This window comes from Anguilla rostrata, chromosome 3 (assembly GCF_018555375.3).
Source record: "Anguilla rostrata isolate EN2019 chromosome 3, ASM1855537v3, whole genome shotgun sequence".
In the NCBI taxonomy this organism is placed as follows: Eukaryota; Metazoa; Chordata; class Actinopteri; order Anguilliformes; family Anguillidae; genus Anguilla; species Anguilla rostrata.
The window spans coordinates 33,745,327-33,765,848 of NC_057935.1; the positions used below are offsets into that span (position 1 = coordinate 33,745,327).

Consider the following 20,522-nt stretch of genomic DNA (forward strand, 5'->3'; position numbering starts at 1 on the left):
TTTTTCAATATTTTAGAACAATACACATATTTTTAGCGTTCATGGAGCATAATAATGGCGGGCTGTTATCAAATATTGCCATTTATTATGTTAAATGTATACCAAATAAACATTCAGTCAGTCACAGAAATTATAAAAATATAAAGTTGCCATGAACTAGTTATCGAGCGTTTCTCACAGCGGTAAAGATTTTGGTTTTAACCTATGTTTAACGAGACTATACATGATATGACAAAATATTTTACCATTTACTATTTACAACGAATGTTGTTTTCAACGAAGTAAATTCCAGTAGTTTTATGGACGAAAATGTGATACAATGATGTAAGAATTTCTGTCCAGACAGAAAAATACGAGGGCAATTTATTTGAAGTTTCGGCTGGTTCAGATAATCCCATTATGTGTAGAGTGAAGTGACTCTGTAGGGAGCATTATGGAAAGATCGGGTTTGATTTAATGAGGTTGTTGGTACCAGTGGAACATCAGCATAACAGGGAGAGAAGTATACCCAGGATGTCCAAGTTACCAAAACGAAAATAGGAGACTATAAGGATGAAGCTTTTTCAGTGAAAAAATCACCTCAGGTAACGAATACCACATTTAATACTGTACAATATGCACCCAGAACAATGGTTTATGTACCTAGTCTTACATCGGTCACGTCTAATGACTTCCCTTAGCGGGTTGTTAGCAGTTGACAGCGCGTCTCAGAACAGGGAACTTTCTTCCCATTCCACATTCAAAGGAGGTCCATCAAGGTACATGATTGGCAATTTTCGTCATAATCTTCACATTATTAACATCAGCATTGACATGGTGGAAGGAGTACAGAATTTCATGTGTCTTACTCAGAGTTCTGGGATGTCCCTTGAGCAGTAGGCTACCAGTTTTAGAGCAAGATCATTATGTAGCAGTTGTTGTAGTTCTATCGACGCAAAAGTGACAAATCCATTATAAATCAGATTCTCGCCTTATACATTCTCTAATAAGTGGCATATCTAATCCATTTTCCAAATCCAAACAAGAATACATGGAACTATACAGACGATTAAATATAAACGGAAGTTCTAAAAACCTTATAATCAAAGATGTAAACAAATTCCGTCTAATAAATAAACAAAAAACAACAGCTAAACTTCATTTTAAATGGAAAATAATAATCAATTTTGTTATGCATTAACTGTGGCAAAATTATTTGTCAGATGTACACCTCAATGATCATGAATAAGGCTTACTGCGTACAGTCGCAGGTAATTTTATGACATTGGCTGATCGTAAACGTCTTGTTCAGTAGTCCTGTAAAATAAGCTTTAGTATCTGCAAAGCCTATGTGTAACCTGTTAATTTCAGAATTTCATCAGTAGGATAGTGCGTTTTGGAATAGGCCTCGGTCATTTTCAAATAATTGAGCAATATATAAACAAACTAACAACAAGAAATAAGGTAACATGATATAACTACTTAGGAGGTCGTAGATACATTTTGGATCCACCCGTAAGTTATCTGTTCAGCGACGTCTCCTCTCTCTGATCTGGCGAAGCAACCGCAGTTTTGCTCAGTACAGCGGCAGAATAAGGCAAAAATCCACTCTCGGACCTCTGCCCAGCTGCTGTACAAGTGAAGTCCGTGTTGGCACTCCTGGAGCCCAGGGCACTGGCCGCCTGGCTACTGTGACAACTGAGACAGGAGCACGGACCGGTGGCCGAAGGCGCACTGACAGCTGCAGCCGCCGCCGCCGCCGCCGCCGCTGCTGATGCTGCGGCCGAACTGTTGAGGCCTGCGGGCGACTGGTAGAGTCCTGGGTGTCTGAAGCTACAGAGTAACTCCGGTCGCGAGTAGGGATGCGAGAGCGCGCGGAAAGTATCTAGGGGACGGATGGAGGTAGCAAAAGGTGATGCAGCAGCACCAGATGCGGCCGCGGCAGCAGCTGCTGCCGTGACACCCACATGGGGGTAATAGTGCAGAGGCATGTGGGAATGGAAAGGGTATGGTAGACTTCCGGTGGCAGCCGCGTGCGTCATCATGTAGGTGTAAAAGCTCGGATCGGCTGGATGTGGCCAAGACATCGCCAGACGCTGTCTCTTGTCCTTCATCCGCCTGTTTTGGAACCACACCTTGAGGAAAATAAAAAATACAAAAAACAGTTTGACAGCCTTCACCGAATAGGCCTACTGTTCACAATAATGTCATGAAAAAGGATCATCTAAAATATTATGCTGCAGCAGGAGAAAGAAGGAGAAAATTTTTCGTCTATTTATTTTTTATTTAATAATAAATCCAACACTAGAGATCTGCTATTATATAAGCGAAAGCAATGAAAAAATAAAATGTTTTTTAACAATATGTAAGCAGAAATACCTGACGTACATTGCTGAAGTAAAATAGCCTATCCGTATTCGTACCTGAAACGAACAACTTCTGTATAGGCCTAAGACATTTGCATTTTAACCGAACATTATATTATTAATAATGATCTGTCGGGATGCTTTTCTTGAGGTAATGACATATCAGACATAGCCTACGACAACTGCATAAATAAAATAAATCCGCTTTGATCCGTCATTGGACGCTGTCGTGTTTAGAATTAACGAAATTGGTGTATTGGCCACACACACACACACACACACACACATATACATATATATATATATATATATATATATATATATGTATATATATATATGTGTTTTGTTTTTTTTGCAAAACTGTTTTACGTATCTAAATAGCAAATGTGGAGATATTTGATATTCTATAACAGAAATGTTGTATTTCTGTTTATCAAACATATTTATATTTATTTGCCAATTCCATTAATACATGTATTCAGTGGTTCTAATTTAAGAAATTTAATATATCTGTCCCAAATCACTGTCACCCAAATTATTGCATTCTGTTTAATGTAAGTAACGTTGACACAGTTGCGTTTTCACGAAGTTAAAAAATGTAACAAACACTCGTCTAAATTCATTTTAAAAATGTAAACATGCGTGTTTGTCACACGAAAGTGTTACTGGGTGTAACCTGGTATGTATGCTTATTTTACTACATAGCAATATCTATTGTAATGAACAAAACGCACCTTTATTGTAGTTTCAGGCAGGTTTAAAGCCGCGGCCAATTCACATCTTCTTGGTCTCGAGACATAGTTTTCCCTGTAAAACTCTTTCTCCAGGCGTCCTATTTGTTCTCTTGTAAATGCTGTCCGGTACCTTCTCACCTGATCCGCATTCGAACTGTTTGAGCTTCCTATAGAATTACCGTTTAGGTTCAGGTTGGACAGAGAGGATGAGCTTGTGTTAGAGGTTCCTGAATTACTGTCAGAAAAACCTGTGAACAACAAGAATAATTCACAGGTAAATTATTAGAGAATATTCATGCTGATAGAATGTGTTTTATTGTTGCCATAATTACACTCGCCCTGTACACACGGTAGATGCTACTTGAAACGGTTCAAGAATCCTTGACATTTATGTACGTTTATTTTGATATTTCAAAATACGCAAATAACAAAAGTGTCCCTACATTATAATGTGATGAAAATAAACAGTAAGATATGAACACACACACACACACACACACACTGATATATAATATGTAATATACAGTGTTTGTGTGTGTGTGTATGTGTGTGTGTGTGTTTAAAATGTAAACACACCAAAGCTAAACGTGCCAAAATCCAAACTTGGCTGACTACCAGATTTGACAGAAGTCAAATTTCCTTATTTTCGTTATTTGACAACATGTAACTTACATTACAATTATATTTAATTTTGCGTGCATCAAATCGGTAAATATGAAATATTCTGTATTGCATAAATTCCATCGAGTAAAATAAGACCGATAGATTTACCTTTGTTGTTGTTTTCCTTGTGTTGGTTGGCACTAAGTGTGCTGGGAGAGCGGTGTGCTGGGCATCCAACCTCCACATCACTGTTCATGTCTGAGTCTTGAGAAACTTCTGGATACAGGCTGATTTTCTTCCTGTTTTCCGAAGACGAGATCTCGCCTGAGGAGGTATTGTCGCTGTTATGATGATGCGGACTGAACAAACTGTCTATTTCGAACTTGCCTTTGGTGGGGATATCCTCGAGAGTACCATGCAGAGAGGCGGAAGTTAGTCTCGGGCTGAGGCGACCACTATGTTGTGAATTTTCAAGGGCCTCTAACACCGCATTTCCAGCTGAGTCTGACAAATTCGCGAGCCTTTTGCCGGCAGCGGGACTGTGCAGCCCCCGTTCCATCAGAATCATTTCTTTTCTTATCCTCTCCATCATCAAGCTTTATAGGAAAAGCCGAAGTTCCACGGCTGGTCCTCTGATCCACTGATGAGTTGCGCCGGGGGCTAATTCACATTCAACTCTGGAACTATCTCTAAATAATACTAGGCTACACCTTTTATGAGCGGGACGCAAAAAACAAACTGCCAACGCGAGCAAGGAATGAGTGTTCAAAATGACCTGTGCATCCTTTCTAGTCCGAAACGTCATTCATCAAAAAGTGGTTGCTCGTCATTAAGGTGCGAGTGACGCTGCTCGAATAATCATTTATTGTAACAGGTTTATAAGCAAATAAATACAAGAGGACTGTCAGTGGATGATGGAGGCGGCCTGCGGTCAGACGAATATATCCAGGTGGAGAGACAGAAGAGAAGTGAAGGCGCGAGCTGTTGTCCCTTGACTGATCAGAGCCCGCTTTAGATTGCTCTTGGGTTTGGCCTCTTGGGTGAAATTGACAGTCTGATTAATAAAATGAGCACTGCAACATTTCCCTCTTCATTTAGGAATATCATTATGCTTTGATTCTCTATTGTTCCTCCCTTCTGTTCTCTCTCTCTCCCCCTCTCTCTCTATTTCTCTCTCCCTCTCTCTCTCTCTCTCTCTCTCACTCACTCTCTCTTTTACTCTCTCTCTCTCTTTTCGTTGTCTTCCTCTATCGATAATTTCGCTGTGACTAGCTTACCGAATTATTCATATTAATTCCACGCGAGAAAACTTTAAATGAAATGTTAGCTGTTTGGTTAAAAAAAAAAAAAAATATAGAGGATCGACATTCTTTTTTACCCCGTTCGTCTTGGGCTCATAGTACAATTCATGTATTTGAATTTGGTTGTTTTCAGGGCACTTGTCCTTCTACTAAGTTGTCTCTCTTTTTAATAAAAATAATAATAATAATAATAGTAATAATTAAAAAAGTATTATTAATAATAATAATAATAATAATAATAATAATAATGATAATAATACGTCTATTTCTACATTCATATTGTGGCGAAATGGGAAATAATATGTTGTTAAAATTATTCATATGTAGACGCACAGGCTGTCCAATTTAACATAATTTCTTATTTTCAGACAAGGTTCCATTGTAAGAAATACTCAATTTATAGCATAAGCTTATAGTAGCGTATGTGGTCATTTTAGAATATTTCTCAAAATGTCTTTTTCTATGCGCCATTAAAATTGACACATTACACTGCATAAACAGTAAAAACAAGTGTGACGACCGTTAGACTACTCTATGTCATGTCTATGATTTACACATTTATTAGTTAAAATAAATATCTCCATGTATTATAATGTTTTACATTGCTCATGATTGTCATGCCAGTTCTTTTGTGACAAATATTAAAACACAAAAGCAATAACAGGATAAACTATTGTTCTCTCACAGGTCGCATCGATGTCATACTGAAATATTGCGCAGCACATTACACATCCCATGCATAGCTACATCAAGCTAAATGCTTTCCTGCACCATTTAAATTTAAGAAGGATATAGATTTATTTGAGAATATTTTTCAGCTTTTTTGCAATATGTAGTCAGTAATATTTTTGATACTCAGCCCAGTTTCATTTAATTCCCTTTCTTCTTAGCTTGTTTTATTAAATGATTATTTTAATTTAATGTATATGTACACGAAGAAATCGACTTGTTAACACGCTATTTGGATCAATCGAATGAGGGGTCCGTTTTAGACCAAGTGCGTGAGAGAGGGGGTGGGAAATGGTCTGTGTTGGCGAGGTTAGGATGCGGGGAATGTGAGCGCGTGTGCGCGACAGAGAAGGGAGCAAGCAAAGAAAGGAAAATAGTCTCGCGCGTCCTTTGGCGCCCCCAACAGCTTTGTTTAATTAACGGACATGTGTAGGGGTAGAGTGAAATTCTTAAACTTTAGCCGAGGCAAATAACCGTCGATCTGTTTTTTATTTTGTAAATTCAAAGGGTCAACTAAAGCTGAGTTTCGGTATGAACCAAACCCCAGGTTTACACCTCTACATCACAAAACTGCATTACAACTGGTACAGCCATAAAAACCTGTGAAATAAGGATTGCTGTTCTGTTGTAGCCTAACATGGTTCTGTGGTCTAGGTGTTTAAACATGAGGTTTAAACTCCAAGCAAAGCATAATTGACGCAAGGAGTCTTATCACGAGAAATCAAAACAAAGCAATTTGATTAAATCAGTTTAAAAATGTGTACACTTAGGCATTTAACTGAGGCTCATATCAAAACAAACTTATAGACCTTACCTGTGTTTTTTCATACAATCTACTAATAAAGCTCAATAGAAGCAAATTAGGTTAAGTACCTTGCCCTACCTGGGATTTCAGCATGTGATCTCTGTGTTACAAGCCCAATTCCTTAATCATTATACTACAATGTCACCCAGCCCTACATGTATAGTTATATTGCGTACTACACATGGCACTATACTATTTGTGGCATAAACTGTAACATGTGATCACATGCCAAGACTTCACTGCCTATGGGAATTATGGTTTTGGAAGAGATTGCACTGAGATGGAACTATATGCATGACATGTAGACCCATGGAGAGACTATGGAATTAAAGTAAAATAATAATAAAAGGTGAAAATATATAATGTGTGGTCTTGGTCTGTGCTCTAAAATAGGATAATATGTGCCCCTTTCTTCAAATCAAACAGAATCCCCAAGTAAATCATTGTTAGTCAGTTTTTAATGGATAATTTCAAGCAAGTGATTATACTATTAATTTACCTCACCTGGTCATCTTTTGTCTGAACTGGCTATTGATATTATGATGAAAACGAAAACCAGCAGCCCTACAGCACTCCATGACCTGTTCAATTACACCTTTTTGGCAGCATATAACAGGTTGATTTATGTTCCTGTGGCATATTAGTATTCAAAAATACTATATACCATTATTTCTACAATAAATTTAGAAAAAATATGATAGCATATATGTCACTCCAAATAATTATATTTTAGAATTTCATAACTATTCTTTCTCATTACCAGAAAACAATGTTATACATGTGGATTATGACATGAATTTTATCTTAAATATATACACACATGGTTGTTAACTGGGAATATATATATATATATATATATATTATTATGTGTGTGTGTGTGTGTATATATATATATATATATACACACACACACATAATAATTCCCAGTTAACAACTATATGCAAGATATGGTAAGCTATTTCTTTCTTACTCTGTTCACAACTTAAAGCAACTATTCTTCAATATGCATATTTTATGGCTGCTGTGCACAGGTTGCAAAATGGGGTCAATGGACCAAAACCCTCTTGTTGGCCTTATTTAAAACTATATGTCCAGTTTGCATTGGAGCAAAATCTTACTGAATAAAAGCATTAGTGATGCAGAGTGCTATTTTTTCTAATGCTTATAATGTAGCTGGAATTTCTGATCAGTTTTCTTGTCCACAAAATGCTTTTTATTGCAAACCAAATGTTTAAATAAATGAATAATGCAAGGTTGATCATAGTTGTAAATTAAATCTATTTTTGGCAATATCTCCTACACAGTAATCCTGGATTAGTTGGCTTTACTAGAAAATTGCATGGAAACCATGTAAGTTTTTACATATGGTGAAACATAAATGGTGAAGTAGTATGTATCTACTGGATAAACTGAATACTGAAGATATCTTAAGTTCAATTAATTAAACATCAGTAAAAATCATCATCATATTCAAAATTATTAGTTAACGTAAATAATTTATTTTCTTCAAGCTGCATATGATTAATCAACCCCTGTCTGTTCAGTTATTGATAACTGCTCATGCCCCAGTCAGAAGCCAGTATCCAGTGTTGTTAGGCAGAATTTTGAAATGTAGGATTCTAGCCTTGCAGAAATGTATTCTATAAGTAATTTCAGTTTAACATAATTACTACACTGAATATTTCACCCAAATGTTGCAAACCACATTTTGATTTTGGGAACACTTTTCTCTAAAACATAAAACAATAAATAATGGCCACTTAATTGTTTAATCCAGGTTTGCAGTGTATATGTACCCTTGACAGTCAGCTGTGGTTTTGTCATTTGTTTATAGTGTATTAAAGCTCTGTGTCTCTTAGTAAGTTTTATTGCATTGTTTGGTCTGTGCATAATATGTCAAAGCACACCAGCTTGGATGGAATGATAAAACAGCAGGTTGTTTCTCTGGAAGATCGTTTGGTTTAGTTTCCAATTCTCTCAATTATTCTTTGGAGACGTGTGTGTGTGTGTATTAACCCACAGGTATCGCATGGGAGGGCCTGCTTTTCAATTGTAATTGTCTTTACTCCTTTGCAACGTATGGATCGCATTTGACTTGAATATAAACTTATAGAGCCATCTAGTGATAGCTCTGCAGTATTACACGAAGCGGGAGGTGTACTGAGGATTTTTCGAAGTCGCAGGCCTCGCTCATGGGTTTGATGACGTTTCAGTGCCAAATGCTCATTAAGTAGCTACTCGTTGTGCTGCTGCTACACCCGTTGTTGTTGTTTAAGGAGGATGTGCTCTTTCAGACCAGTAAGGCCCGGAAAGACGGTTTCCAGAGTACCATAATATCCTCGAATTTCAGATACACCTCCAGACAGATCACCACAGAACCGCATAACTTTGATACGTCCGGGGTGTATTCTGAGGGTCTATACTAACCATGAAGCGCCCACACAAATGTGTTATGAATTGTGATTTGTCAAATATGTCGAATCTATTGAGCGTGCTTGAGTTTCGTGGCACATCGAGTGGGTATGTAATCAACGGTATTCCTATGAAACTGCAGCCTTATTGTTTCACCTCTTGAATGTGTATATTCACTTAATATAAACGAGTTCTTTATATAGCTATGTTTGTAAATGAGGACCATGAAGTGTAAAGTGGCGTGTCACGTTCTAACTCTGCATTAACCTTCATTGCTCTTTGCCTGTTGTAGTGGTCTTTCCAACGTTGCTGTACATGCTGACTTGGGAAAATATGTTTTGTATATCTTTTCTGACTACAAAACAAGTCCCAAAATATACCTTTGTAACTAGGAAACACCTGTTAAAGTTTTACAAGAGCCTATATATCGTAAACAAAAGCCGGATTGCATTATCTCATGCCGTCCATGTTGTAGAAACAGTGAGGGGAGAGCTTCTCCGTGTGTAGCGATTGACAAGTCCAAGTTCACCCTGGAGAAGCTAGTAAACTTTTTCCAGAAAAAAATCACTTCGCTCTTATATAGGCTACCTAGGAATGTGGTATTTTTTTGCAGAATTTGCCAAGGGCCAGAACATATGGTAGAATTTCCCCCCCTACTTATGAGTACTAGGAAAATGAAAAAAATTATGATTTATTTATTTTTTTACCATAAATATCTTTACCATAGCCTAGCTAAAACTGATTACTGTCGTCCATGCCTGAATCATCTGGTTGTACATCCCATATACAACACGTTTCAGACACATCTGACTAACGGCTACTTTACTACACAATTTGTTCAATTAGTAGTCCTGTATAATTTTTAAAGAAGTTGCCTATTTTACCTGCTAATCGAATCCCCCACTTTTACGCTTTGTGGGAGACCACGGCAAGCATTCTGCGCTGTTTTGCAATATGTGCTGAGCCGTAACATTTCACATGAAGTGGCCGTATATTTTGTTTTCTCAAAGTAAAATAGGCTCCTCGTCTTAATAGATGTAAGCTAGACAACACTCAGAATTTTAAGTATCCGTTGTAGCTATTTGCTATTTAAAATTTTTTTATAAAAGTTTTTTTTATAAAAGTTTTTATTTTAAGTTATAAATGTACAGGCCTAGTTTTGCATTGAAGTTAGACATTGCGCAAGTGAAGTTCATGTGGTAATACGTGTAAAACCTTGGATTATTAGTATTATTGGCTGTATTTTTGGCTGCTTGATATATATATATATAGGCTACACACACACACACACACACACACACACATATATATATATATATGGCGGTATGGAGTTAAGTAATTATTAAAAACATTACTTTTTAAATTATGGTTGGCAATTTCAAAAACTCAAAACTTTCACAATATTTTGGCAACTTCTGGGAACCTTTGAATTACGAATGATATTGGGGAATCAAAAATGATCGAATGCAAGTCTAATTTTAAGGATGCGGCAGTCCAAACGATTAGATCGGCCTCATTGTGCCTATGTTGCTATTAAGTAAATCTAAATGTAACACTGAGCTTGCTGAAAAGAAAGATGTGGCAATGACACGGTCAACATAAGTTTTGTAGTATCCTTCGTCTTCCTACCGTTTTACTGTACTGCAAAGGCTAACTCATATTATCTCCAATATTTTTCAGTTGTAGTCGATGTATCTTTTAGCCACACAGACACGTTACTCATGGGAAATTCGCTCTAATCAGGATGAAGGCCGATATTTAAAGAAAACCTATTTACACATAATTTGTTGTATTCTCATGTGATGTGGGTTTTTTAAACAGGATGCTGGTACTTTTCTGGCCCATTCCAATGCCATTCTTCCAAACGAATAGTTATTTTAATTTTGAACTTAATAACTGTCGCGTGTGCATGGGCCGCATTACAGCACAGGCCACTGTGCATTATAAAAATACACGTGACCCAGAATATTATTATTGTGAAGAGATTGCACTCTTAATGTAGCCTATAAGCAGTGTAGTCAGTATGTATTTAATCTTTTTCACATAATATTTGCGCATGTACTGTAGTCTATTAAGTATTTGGTATAGACCTATCTTTTAGACCTGTAGGTGGGTGTGGTAGTTAGTTGCAATAATACTGATGTGTCAAGTTCGATCAATATCGAGAATAAATTCAAATAGGCTAAAGTGAAATGAGTGAAATGTTCAACATAACACAATGCGGCTGAATACACGACTTTGTATTTTTATAACAATTTGATTAAATGCTGTTAAGAGGACATCAAATATGAAACATTTTAACCGATGTGATTGTTCGTTTTATGGCACAATACGAACGATGTTATGTTATTTCCGTTTGTCAGTATAGTTGCACGAATCAACTAATTTGACTTAGGCTATTTACTAATTTAACTGTTCATTTTCACTGTATTGCTTGAAATATGGGTTCCGAAAGCAGTATTTATGTTTGACGATTTGATCGTTCTGAATGGTGTCCAGATTTCTCTTTGCTTTAATTAAAAAAAAAAAAAAGAATTATTTTCTCACTTGTGTGTAAGATAAGGGCCTCGAGTGTTAGCCCTCAACCGCCAATATATTTGCATGTCACATGATCACCGCCAACCAATTACACACATCATAGTCAGAGTTCAGTAATTAGTCAAGAAAAATATAAAAGGTTATCTGTCTTCATACATAGTTTGGTTTTATGTTCTGTAATGCAATGAGGTGACTTTTATATCGGGGAAGACGGTAATATCTGTTTGTGAACATATGCGAAGTTTTGACAGTGGATAAATATCGAGAAGTATCATTTAAGTGACACTGGCTATGGAGAACTTGGGAGGGGATATCGCCTCAGTGCAGAACCGGAGTTTTTATCCGTCTGCTTTTGGGGCTCAGTCAAGTCGATCGGCATCGGGGTCAGTGGTATACTCCATTACGGACAGGACGGCCTCTCTCAGTCCAGAGTCTATTAAAACGTACGCACTTATTCCTGGCTCTCCAGCCACCGCAAATCCTCCCATCGGTTTCGGCTGTCATTTTGGAAACTCTTACTATGGTTGCAAAATCCCACATGGTGCCCCTTTGCAGCACGCCGCAACGAAACAAACTACTCTTGCGTCTTTATGTGGACATTCGGTGGACAAGCGTATGGATATATCAGGTTTTGGCAGCAGCAACGTGCACTGCAACGAAATTCCAGGAAGGGCTGCGGAGTTTGGCGTTTACCAAGGTTATTCAGGGTCCTACTCCCGGATTCCTGGATATATCGATGTACCTGTTGTACCAAGAGCCGCTGCTGGCTATCACAGACACGAGGCTGTTTTACCCATTGACGGATACCAGCCGTGGAACTGGTCAAATAGTTGGAACAGTCAACTTCATTGCCCCAAAGAACAGACACCGAGCCCGCACTCTTGGAAATACTCTCTCGCAGGTATGGTATTTCCTCCTCGGTAGTCAATTGTCCTTATTTACTTTTTATTCATTTAAAAATATTTTTAAACGAACCACTTCTCACACGTGATAAATGATGACCAACGGTTACGGAATGTCCTCTTACTTTTGTTTAGTATATGTTTGTATGCACCATGAAATGTGGTATACCTCCCATCACAGTATCAGCTTTAAGTGTTTTACTCCGAAAGAAAACAGATTAGTCCCTGAACAAGTACAAGTATCTATCAAGCAAGTATTATTAATTGAAATTGCATCAAGACAACAAGCAATACTACTACTACTACTACTACTAAAAAAATAAAATAATGATAATAATAACAACAACAACAACAATAATCATAATTATAGTCTAGTAGTATAGTATAGTATAGGATATTATGGGCAACGGTTAGCATTCTGTACTGTCTTCGCTGTTTCTTTATATAAATTTAATAAACGTACAAAACTTCTTCTTTTTCTATGAATGTTCAGGAGAGACAGGATTGAAAGAGACGCATGTAAGTACTTTATACCGGCGTGGAAGGAAGAAGAGAGTACCGTACGCCAAACCTCAGCTGAAGGAACTTGAACGAGAGTACACTACGAACAAGTTTATTACCAAAGATAAACGGCGAAAGATAGCCTCTTCTACCAACTTGTCAGAGAGACAAGTCACGATTTGGTTTCAGAACCGTAGAGTCAAAGACAAGAAAATGAGATCCAAATTGAAGGACGTTCAGACTTATTGTTGACTTGACTGAAAACGCCAGATTATGTTTGGTATGTGAGCGATTTTTTTTTTTTTTTTTTGCCTATTCGTATTTTAGTATTTTGTGGACCTTCTTTCTGCCGAGCCAAAGCTCTTCACTGTAATACGTATAAATGCTTGTATGGGATGTATAGCTGAAGTAATTTTATTTGAAAAATGCATCTTGGTCAAATTATTTAATATCTTCCTTTGCCTTAGTGCTGTGTTTCAGTAATGAAGCCCCAAAATGCTTTATTTAATATAATATAATGTAACCTATAAACATAAATCTAATATTATGACAGAAATACATGTATCATAATGGCAGTGTCCCAGGTACAGAAAAATATGTTATAAAACTATACGAAACTGACCTCAGTTCTTACTCTATACATGTTAGTTATGTTGACATAAGTACATGTATATGCTACATGTCTTACACTATGAGGTAGATTAATTGTGCTTTAACTTTCAAAACTAACCAAAAAATACAAAAACAGCACACTCAACAGTCTGCTCCGAAAGAAGCTTTAGCGAAAGTTATTTCACACACACACACACACCACACACACTCACATTCATATGCACACACACACACACCCACACACACACTTGTCTGAATTGCCTGAAAGTCATAATGAACACAAGTTTATATTTAAGAACTAAAATTTTGTATTAGATTTAATATAATGTTCAAGAACACGTGAGGTCTCTTTCTCTGTGAAATCTAACATGGCCGCAAACATTTAGTGGACATTTCTGTTTTGTTATATTATTTTAATGGATTCTTTTTTATTCATGTTGTCCTCCAGATCCGACTGTTTATAATAAAGCAAATCAGTTGTCTGCAATGCTTTATCATGAATAAAATGTGTGTCTGATTTGAAAAATACATAATTGAACATCACGTATACGTGTAGGCCTGCTCAAATACTTTTGACCATTTATGCAATGCATTTTTACAGACACAAGTTTTTGAGTTCATGACTGAACAACAAAGTAAGCTTGTTTGCCTGTTTTCCATCTATCAAATGTACAATTTGTATAATATATGCTGTATAAATTAACGAGTCCTCTTCTAGTAGCCTAGATACAATCAATAGCCAAAGTTTTTAAGTTCATCAGCATTCAAGTTATCCATGTATTTTGCAATTCACTACATACATTTCTGAATGTAAATATGCTTCCAGTAGGTGTTACTCAAATAAAATTATGCATAGCTATGGCCTTATAGGCCTACCTATGACTTAGGTATACTATGAATAGGAGCCTAGCACTAAAATTTATTCTAATATTGAAATATATCGTCAATGAATAACTATCAACATTCTCATCATTATTGTTCAAATTGGCGTCATTTGAGTTTTAACATTGACCTTGACTTGTATTTATAGTCTTTGACCTTGGCTCAAATGAAGCTCATGAATAATATGAAACAACAATTCATAGGACTATTTCGCCATCTACTGGATGAAATATGCTACTGCGTGAACGTTGCTTTTGAAGTTATATATATATATATATATATATATATATAGACGGACGATGCCTTCTGTACCCAAATGGCTATCACTCACTCACAAACGTCTGCACAAATAGCCTAATGCTCTTTTCTTGATTTTTTTGTGAACGTTACCAACTTTGTCTTGTGTTATATTTTTCTTGTTCTGTGATATTCAGAGTTAATTACAAATAGCACTGTTTTACAACTTAAACAGTAGAAGACTTGAAGAGCAAATTTGAAGAGCTTACTTTAAAAGACCAGACCTACTTGTACGAGTGCACTTGGACTTGTTTTTCATAAAACTTACTCTCTTGAGTTTGACCTTGAACTATACCAATTTTACCCACATACAAATGTATTCACAGTCAGGAGGCTCGTCTGAATAATGCCCCAAATACTTATTAGCAGCATTTTATCGTACTATAGACTGTCAAGAATTCTAGATTTTACTAGGCTCATAAAAATGAGACGACCGAACTGCAGCACTTCTTTCTGGACATAATAGGTTTACAATTGTTATTTTTTCAAGTATTGCCAAAGCAGATAAAGCTAATATCACAAACGTTGGGAAAACGCTGAAGAAAATTTGATTTTGCTAAGAAGAAATAAAGAAAATATCCCCATCTGTCCTGGAATGTGGGCAAAGCAAAACATTACAACATAAAAATTCGGTCGCACTGGAAGTTGTATAATAGCCTTTAATGATAATTCATAATTTGCTTCATGTTCTTTCTGATATATATAAATATCTCCTTTAATGAAGTTTAAATAAATCAATTGATATTATCAGGATTATTCTACATAAAAACAAACACGTATGAGCGAAGGAGTATATTATGCGTGTTTTTTGGGATCTGCGTTTATTGTGTGTGTGTGTGTGTGTGTGTGTGTGTAGTCATCTGAAGAACGAACCTATGTTCCATTAACCTTTCTTTCATTTGCATTATCTTTAAAATATATAAAATATAGGCTTAATGATTATTATGTTATTTTAAAAATGGTAACGCAGTTCTAGTACTAAGTGACCTATGTATGAATCTTTACATACATAATTCTTTGCCCATTTTAGTATTTTTAACCAACAGTTTTTAGAGATATTGTCTGTTTTCACAGTGAAGAATAACTGGAAGCAACTGTACATGGTTTTCATTACAGCTGTTGTCAATGGTGCAATGTCCTATACGTATAGGCTTTATGTAGGCTGCAGGGGCGTCAGCAACACTAGTAGGCTACTACTCTAGATATATATATATATATATATATATATATATATATATATATATATATATATATATATATATATATATATAATTATTTTTTTATTTTATTTTTATTTCTTTTTTTAATATATATTCTAAATATAATGTTATGTATGTATTTGATGTAGCCTAATTATTTCACTAAAGAAACCCGTGGACTCCTATATGAAATTATAATGTACCTCAATTTTTTCTTGGTATGGCAACTATGGCATAGCCAGCATAATCCGTAGTGATATTGCATACAGAAAATCTGTAAATTGTCTCAATAATATTTTTATCCTCGCTGAAACTTTGAATCCATTCTCATGTATAATTTTTGGGCCGAAATATGTAAAAGAAAAGGCCTAAATAAGAAAATTAAGGTAGGCCTGCATATGTATAAATTTAGAAAATGAAAAAAAAAATATTGGGTCAAAATGGTTTTTTTTTTTAATGATTTCAGATGGAAATATGCACAGAAATATACAAAAGGAAATAACCACCTTGCTGTGACTTTATTTAAATATCACCCTCAGTTAATCTTATACCAGCTTTTAGTTTTGTGGCCATCCTAGACTTAAAATTGTACTGTTTTAATTTTGGTTCACTTTGCCATATTTTGATAAATACACTTGAGTTCGTCGGTTTACGTTACATTCAGGAATACTGCTCTGTGTGAGGGCGGGGTTGACCAACATGTTTGCATATCATGTGACCCAGTTTTAACAAATCACCAATTACCTTCCTTTTATTCTCGTGGTGTGGCTAAAAAGGACCGTCGAAGCGTTCGTGAAAGCTCCTTGGAAATGTGCGAGCGTAATCTTCTCAGTCCTGGCTATGTTGGTTCATTGTTGAATTTCCCCTCACCGGACTCTTTTTATTTCCCCAATTTACGGGGCAATGGAGCTCAACTCTCCGGGCTTCCCCCTGTTTCGTTCGGAAGGAGAGAGGTGTGCTCGCTCCCGTGGACTTCCCCAAGTTCGTGCGCATCTCCGCCACAGAGCCGCGCCTTCAGTGGTTACTCTCAGCCATTTCTGACCAATTCAGTGCCTCAAAGTACTAACCCCAACAACCACAACAAGGGACCACTTGAGGAATCCAGTAAATGCTACTATCAGGATGTAAACCTCAAACCAGAGGAGCCAGGTAGACCAGCGCCATCTTTCGCCGGTTCAAGCAAATATGAATTTTCAAACTTGGATAGACAGTTGCAAAGCGTCCCACGTGCCGAACTGAATTCAGGTAGCCGAGCGGTTACCGAAGGCATCGAGCAGTCGGTGAACACAAATGTCATAATGCAGCCATCTTCAAGTAACCCCTGTACCAGAGCATCCCCGTCAGACGGTATGCAATCTCTTCCTCAACCTTTTCTATGCTTTGAAGTTTTAAATGTCCTATGATGTGCTGTTGCATGAGACAGCAATTCATAAATAAATAGTCAGGCCTAAAGCCTTCAGTAAAAATGATAATGCAGTGTCGTGGCCCTTTTAATGTAGCATAGGCCTACACTTATCTTTATTTGACCTTCCAGCAAAGGCGTACTCCGGCTTTAGCTGTGTTTTCCTGAATGATTCGCTCAACGTAGCAATTCCTATTAGAGCTTTTTTAAATTATCATCCATGTGCTTTTCCAGGTGTACAGTGGTGCCCTTCACTCGTGAAGTCCAGGAAAAAACGAAAACCATACTCAAAGCCGCAGCTCGCTGAACTCGAGAATGAATTTCTCATGAACGAGTTCATAAACCGACAGAAGAGAAAGGAGCTATCCGACAGATTAGACTTGAGTGATCAACAAGTGAAGATCTGGTTTCAGAACCGGCGGATGAAGAAGAAAAGACTCATGATGCGCGAGCACGTGTTCTCAATGTTCTGAGTGGTTCCAGTGATTATGACCTCCATCGTGCAGGAGGTTTCAGAGTAGATAAGAACGACCGTTTTAAAAGTCAGCACAGTTCATCCCGGTCTCACCTTACAAATGGGAGATTTTGTCATTACAAGCTTTTCAAAGGTTCTGGGGGGATCTTTGTATTTGAATAAATTGTAGGCTTACTGCAGAAGTGCTGCAAAGTCTGCACTGAAAACTAAATGCGAAAAGGTATATATGCGTCACCCAGATGACTCATTCATTTCTTTAAAGCCTAATTCAGGCTTTATTTATTAAGTACTGTGGAACACCATGGTTTAAGCAATGCAAGTGAACCTGTAAGAACAGGTACTTACCAAGTCGAGCGTGCATTTTGTATGTAAATATTGAATAATAATAATAATAATAATAATAATAATAATAATAACAATAACAATCATCATCATCTCATTTTAAATAGTTTAAGAAAACTCAGAATGTGAATAGTGCTTTGGTGTTATTCTCTGCAAGGCTTTTCCAATATATTCAATGCTACGTGGTTGTACAAGTGGTTATAGTGTGAGTTGTTTTTCCCAGTCAGTTTTCAATATTAATGATAGTATACTATTTAATATAATGATTAATTCTGAAATTTCAATGTAACTATTCCAAAAAGCATGCAAAACTTGTCTCTGAACATTCTCAAACTATAGCCTAAGTTTTTTTAAACCTGTAACTACAGTGGTGGAATTGAGTTCCACACTGTCCCCGCAAACATAACCGAGGAACATCTCGACACCCCCACTTCACCTAAAATGCCCTTGCCATTTTGTCCCTGTATTTTTGTGAATGTCTTATCAATACAAAAATAGAAGTACAGAAAAACTGCAGATTTTCAGCAGACTTAGGAATCTTTCAGTTGAATATTATGAAATGTTTTGTAAAAGTATTCTACATCTCTTGCGTAGTCGTTTTGATATTATTTAAAAAGTCACAATTGTATGTCTGTATGTTGTAATTAACGTTCTGGTTTGTATATGTTGGACTTTGTGCTTTTTCATGTCAGATATATCTAGGAGTAAATATTAAGCTGTCCTCTGAAGAGACTCTGAAACCAAAGGTTAACTCTGGGCTGCTGAGTCCAAGCTCAAGTTCGTTTAAACGTTAGCAGAGAGGCGAGGCAGTGATGGGTGAAACATGGACGACGAAAATCATCGGTGCATGCCAGGTGTACACAATATATATTGAAATTAATTTATCTTTACTCTGTTTAGTTGTGGAGTTATGAGTGTGGGTTAGTAATTATTTACCCCAATAAGCGTCATATTAATCACACATTAGCCTACTTGGGGGTATTTTGAAACTATTTTTTTAAAACTATTTAAAAAACCTTAATGTGTACGCTTAATAGTAATTAGAGTTATGCGAATGTGATAAAGAAAATACAAATATGTTGTGATGTGCCGATTAATTTTTTTAAAAACTTGCAAAGTTGATCGTTTCTTAGCTTTTTTGACCACAATTCAAAATAGACTAATAGAGATTGTTTATGGATGATTTTGAACTAGTTAACAATTCTTTTTTTTTTCCTTTTTTTTTTTGTAGAATGAATAGTTTAATTTTATTTGAGCAACTGAATTGCTTATATAATATTTGAACAATATGCAAAATGCGTTTTCATAGATCAATGTTTTGTCTAGGTTTTTTAACGCGCCGCATCATGAAAAAATGTTATATCTTCTGGAACGAACTGTGTAAAGAATTGTGTAAAGAATGTTGTATCTCAAAATAAAGCAAACGTACAATAACAGTAAACGTTGTGGTAACGGTGTGCTATAATAATATTTCACACACACACCCGCGCGAGCGCACACACACACACACACACACTTGTCTGAATTGCCAGTCATCAATTCAATCAACATTTGTCCTTAACGTCAGAATGAAAGCAATCGCTCGGCACACTATTCGTCAAAATTCTTATTGAACCTAAGCCGTATAAACAGACCTACACGTCTTCAGGCAGTGTTTCTTCTCCGTAATGTTATAATCAGTGATAGTTCGATTGGCCTTCCATCGTCCTAACATGGCCAATGTCAAATATTTTAAGGTGATATCATACTTGAATGAGTTAAATCGTTCTTATTTTTTGGTATGTTATATTTTGGGATTGGGTGATAATCAAATGTATAAAATGTAACCCTGGATCTGGACTGAAATTAATCCCAAAACCAGAATATTCACATCCACTTTAAATTCAAACATTCAATCTCTCTCTCTCTCTCTCTCTCTCTCTCTCTCTCTCTCTCTCTCTCTCTCTCTCTCTCGCGCGCTCTCTCTCTCTCTTTCTCTCACATGCGCGCGTATTTAATTAATGATGTAAATGCATGTAAATCTGCATCTATTCTACTGGGGAGTCATGTAGAATGAGTTGTCAAGTATTTATTGTATAATTCAGAACTACAGTATTGACCAAATGACATTTTCCAAATGAAAAACAATTCGTATACATTGTAATTAACTTGAACGTTGCAATCAACACTGTAGTTAACTGCAATTTACCTGTAGAAGAAGATGTAGGCTACGTCAAACTCACAAGCACAGATTAGCCTATCATTTCACATTTCGCTATCGTGAAATATTATAATAATTTGTTTTATATTTTTTTCAGGGTCAGCTCAATGAAATGTTTAAGAAAAATATGTACTTTTCAAGAAAATATAAGCGCCTTCAAATTATTGATTACCAGCAACAGATCACCTCTACAAATTAGCCTATATGAAGTGACTTCGGTCCTCAAAGCAGAATACCTGGAAT

At 36.4% G+C, this 20,522-nt stretch overlaps 3 protein-coding genes across 3 annotated transcripts in view; 2 read left to right on the top strand and 1 right to left on the bottom strand.

Annotated features, from left to right (window-relative positions):
• Positions 1-4,753, bottom strand: part of evx2 (even-skipped homeobox 2) — a 5,123-nt gene extending 370 nt beyond the window's left edge. The window contains exons 1-3 of the mRNA XM_064327257.1: positions 3,851-4,753; positions 3,080-3,327; positions 1-2,114 (exon numbers count right to left, since the gene is read on the bottom strand). The exon at positions 1-2,114 is cut by the window's left edge and continues 370 nt beyond it. Coding sequence (XP_064183327.1) covers positions 1,500-2,114; positions 3,080-3,327; positions 3,851-4,274 — 1,287 coding nt within the window. The 5' untranslated portion in view covers positions 4,275-4,753 and the 3' untranslated portion in view covers positions 1-1,499. The remainder of the gene's footprint in view (positions 2,115-3,079; positions 3,328-3,850) is intronic.
• A 6,864-nt stretch (positions 4,754-11,617) lies between these two features.
• hoxd13a (homeobox D13a) lies at positions 11,618-13,969 on the top strand. The gene is made up of 2 exons (XM_064329924.1): positions 11,618-12,368; positions 12,863-13,969. The coding sequence occupies exons 1-2, from the start codon at positions 11,759-11,761 to the stop codon at positions 13,120-13,122; spliced, it is 870 nt and encodes a 289-aa protein (XP_064185994.1). The 5' UTR covers positions 11,618-11,758; the 3' UTR covers positions 13,123-13,969.
• A 2,653-nt stretch (positions 13,970-16,622) lies between these two features.
• On the top strand, positions 16,623-19,178 carry hoxd12a (homeobox D12a). Its single transcript, XM_064327258.1, has 2 exons — positions 16,623-17,207; positions 17,497-19,178. The coding sequence occupies exons 1-2, from the start codon at positions 16,670-16,672 to the stop codon at positions 17,733-17,735; spliced, it is 777 nt and encodes a 258-aa protein (XP_064183328.1). The 5' UTR covers positions 16,623-16,669; the 3' UTR covers positions 17,736-19,178.
• The last annotated feature ends 1,344 nt before the right edge of the window (positions 19,179-20,522 follow it).

Bases quoted from the DNA above. Each gene is read 5' to 3' on its own strand.
- hoxd13a (XM_064329924.1), top strand. From the start codon at position 11,759: ATGGAGAACTTGGGAGGGGATATCGCCTCAGTGCAGAACCGGAGTTTT. The intron at 12,369-12,862 runs GTATGGTATTTC...ATGAATGTTCAG, and splicing joins TTGGAAATACTCTCTCGCAG to GAGAGACAGGATTGAAAGAG.
- hoxd12a (XM_064327258.1), top strand. From the start codon at position 16,670: ATGTGCGAGCGTAATCTTCTCAGTCCTGGCTATGTTGGTTCATTGTTG. The intron at 17,208-17,496 runs GTATGCAATCTC...GTGCTTTTCCAG, and splicing joins CAGAGCATCCCCGTCAGACG to GTGTACAGTGGTGCCCTTCA.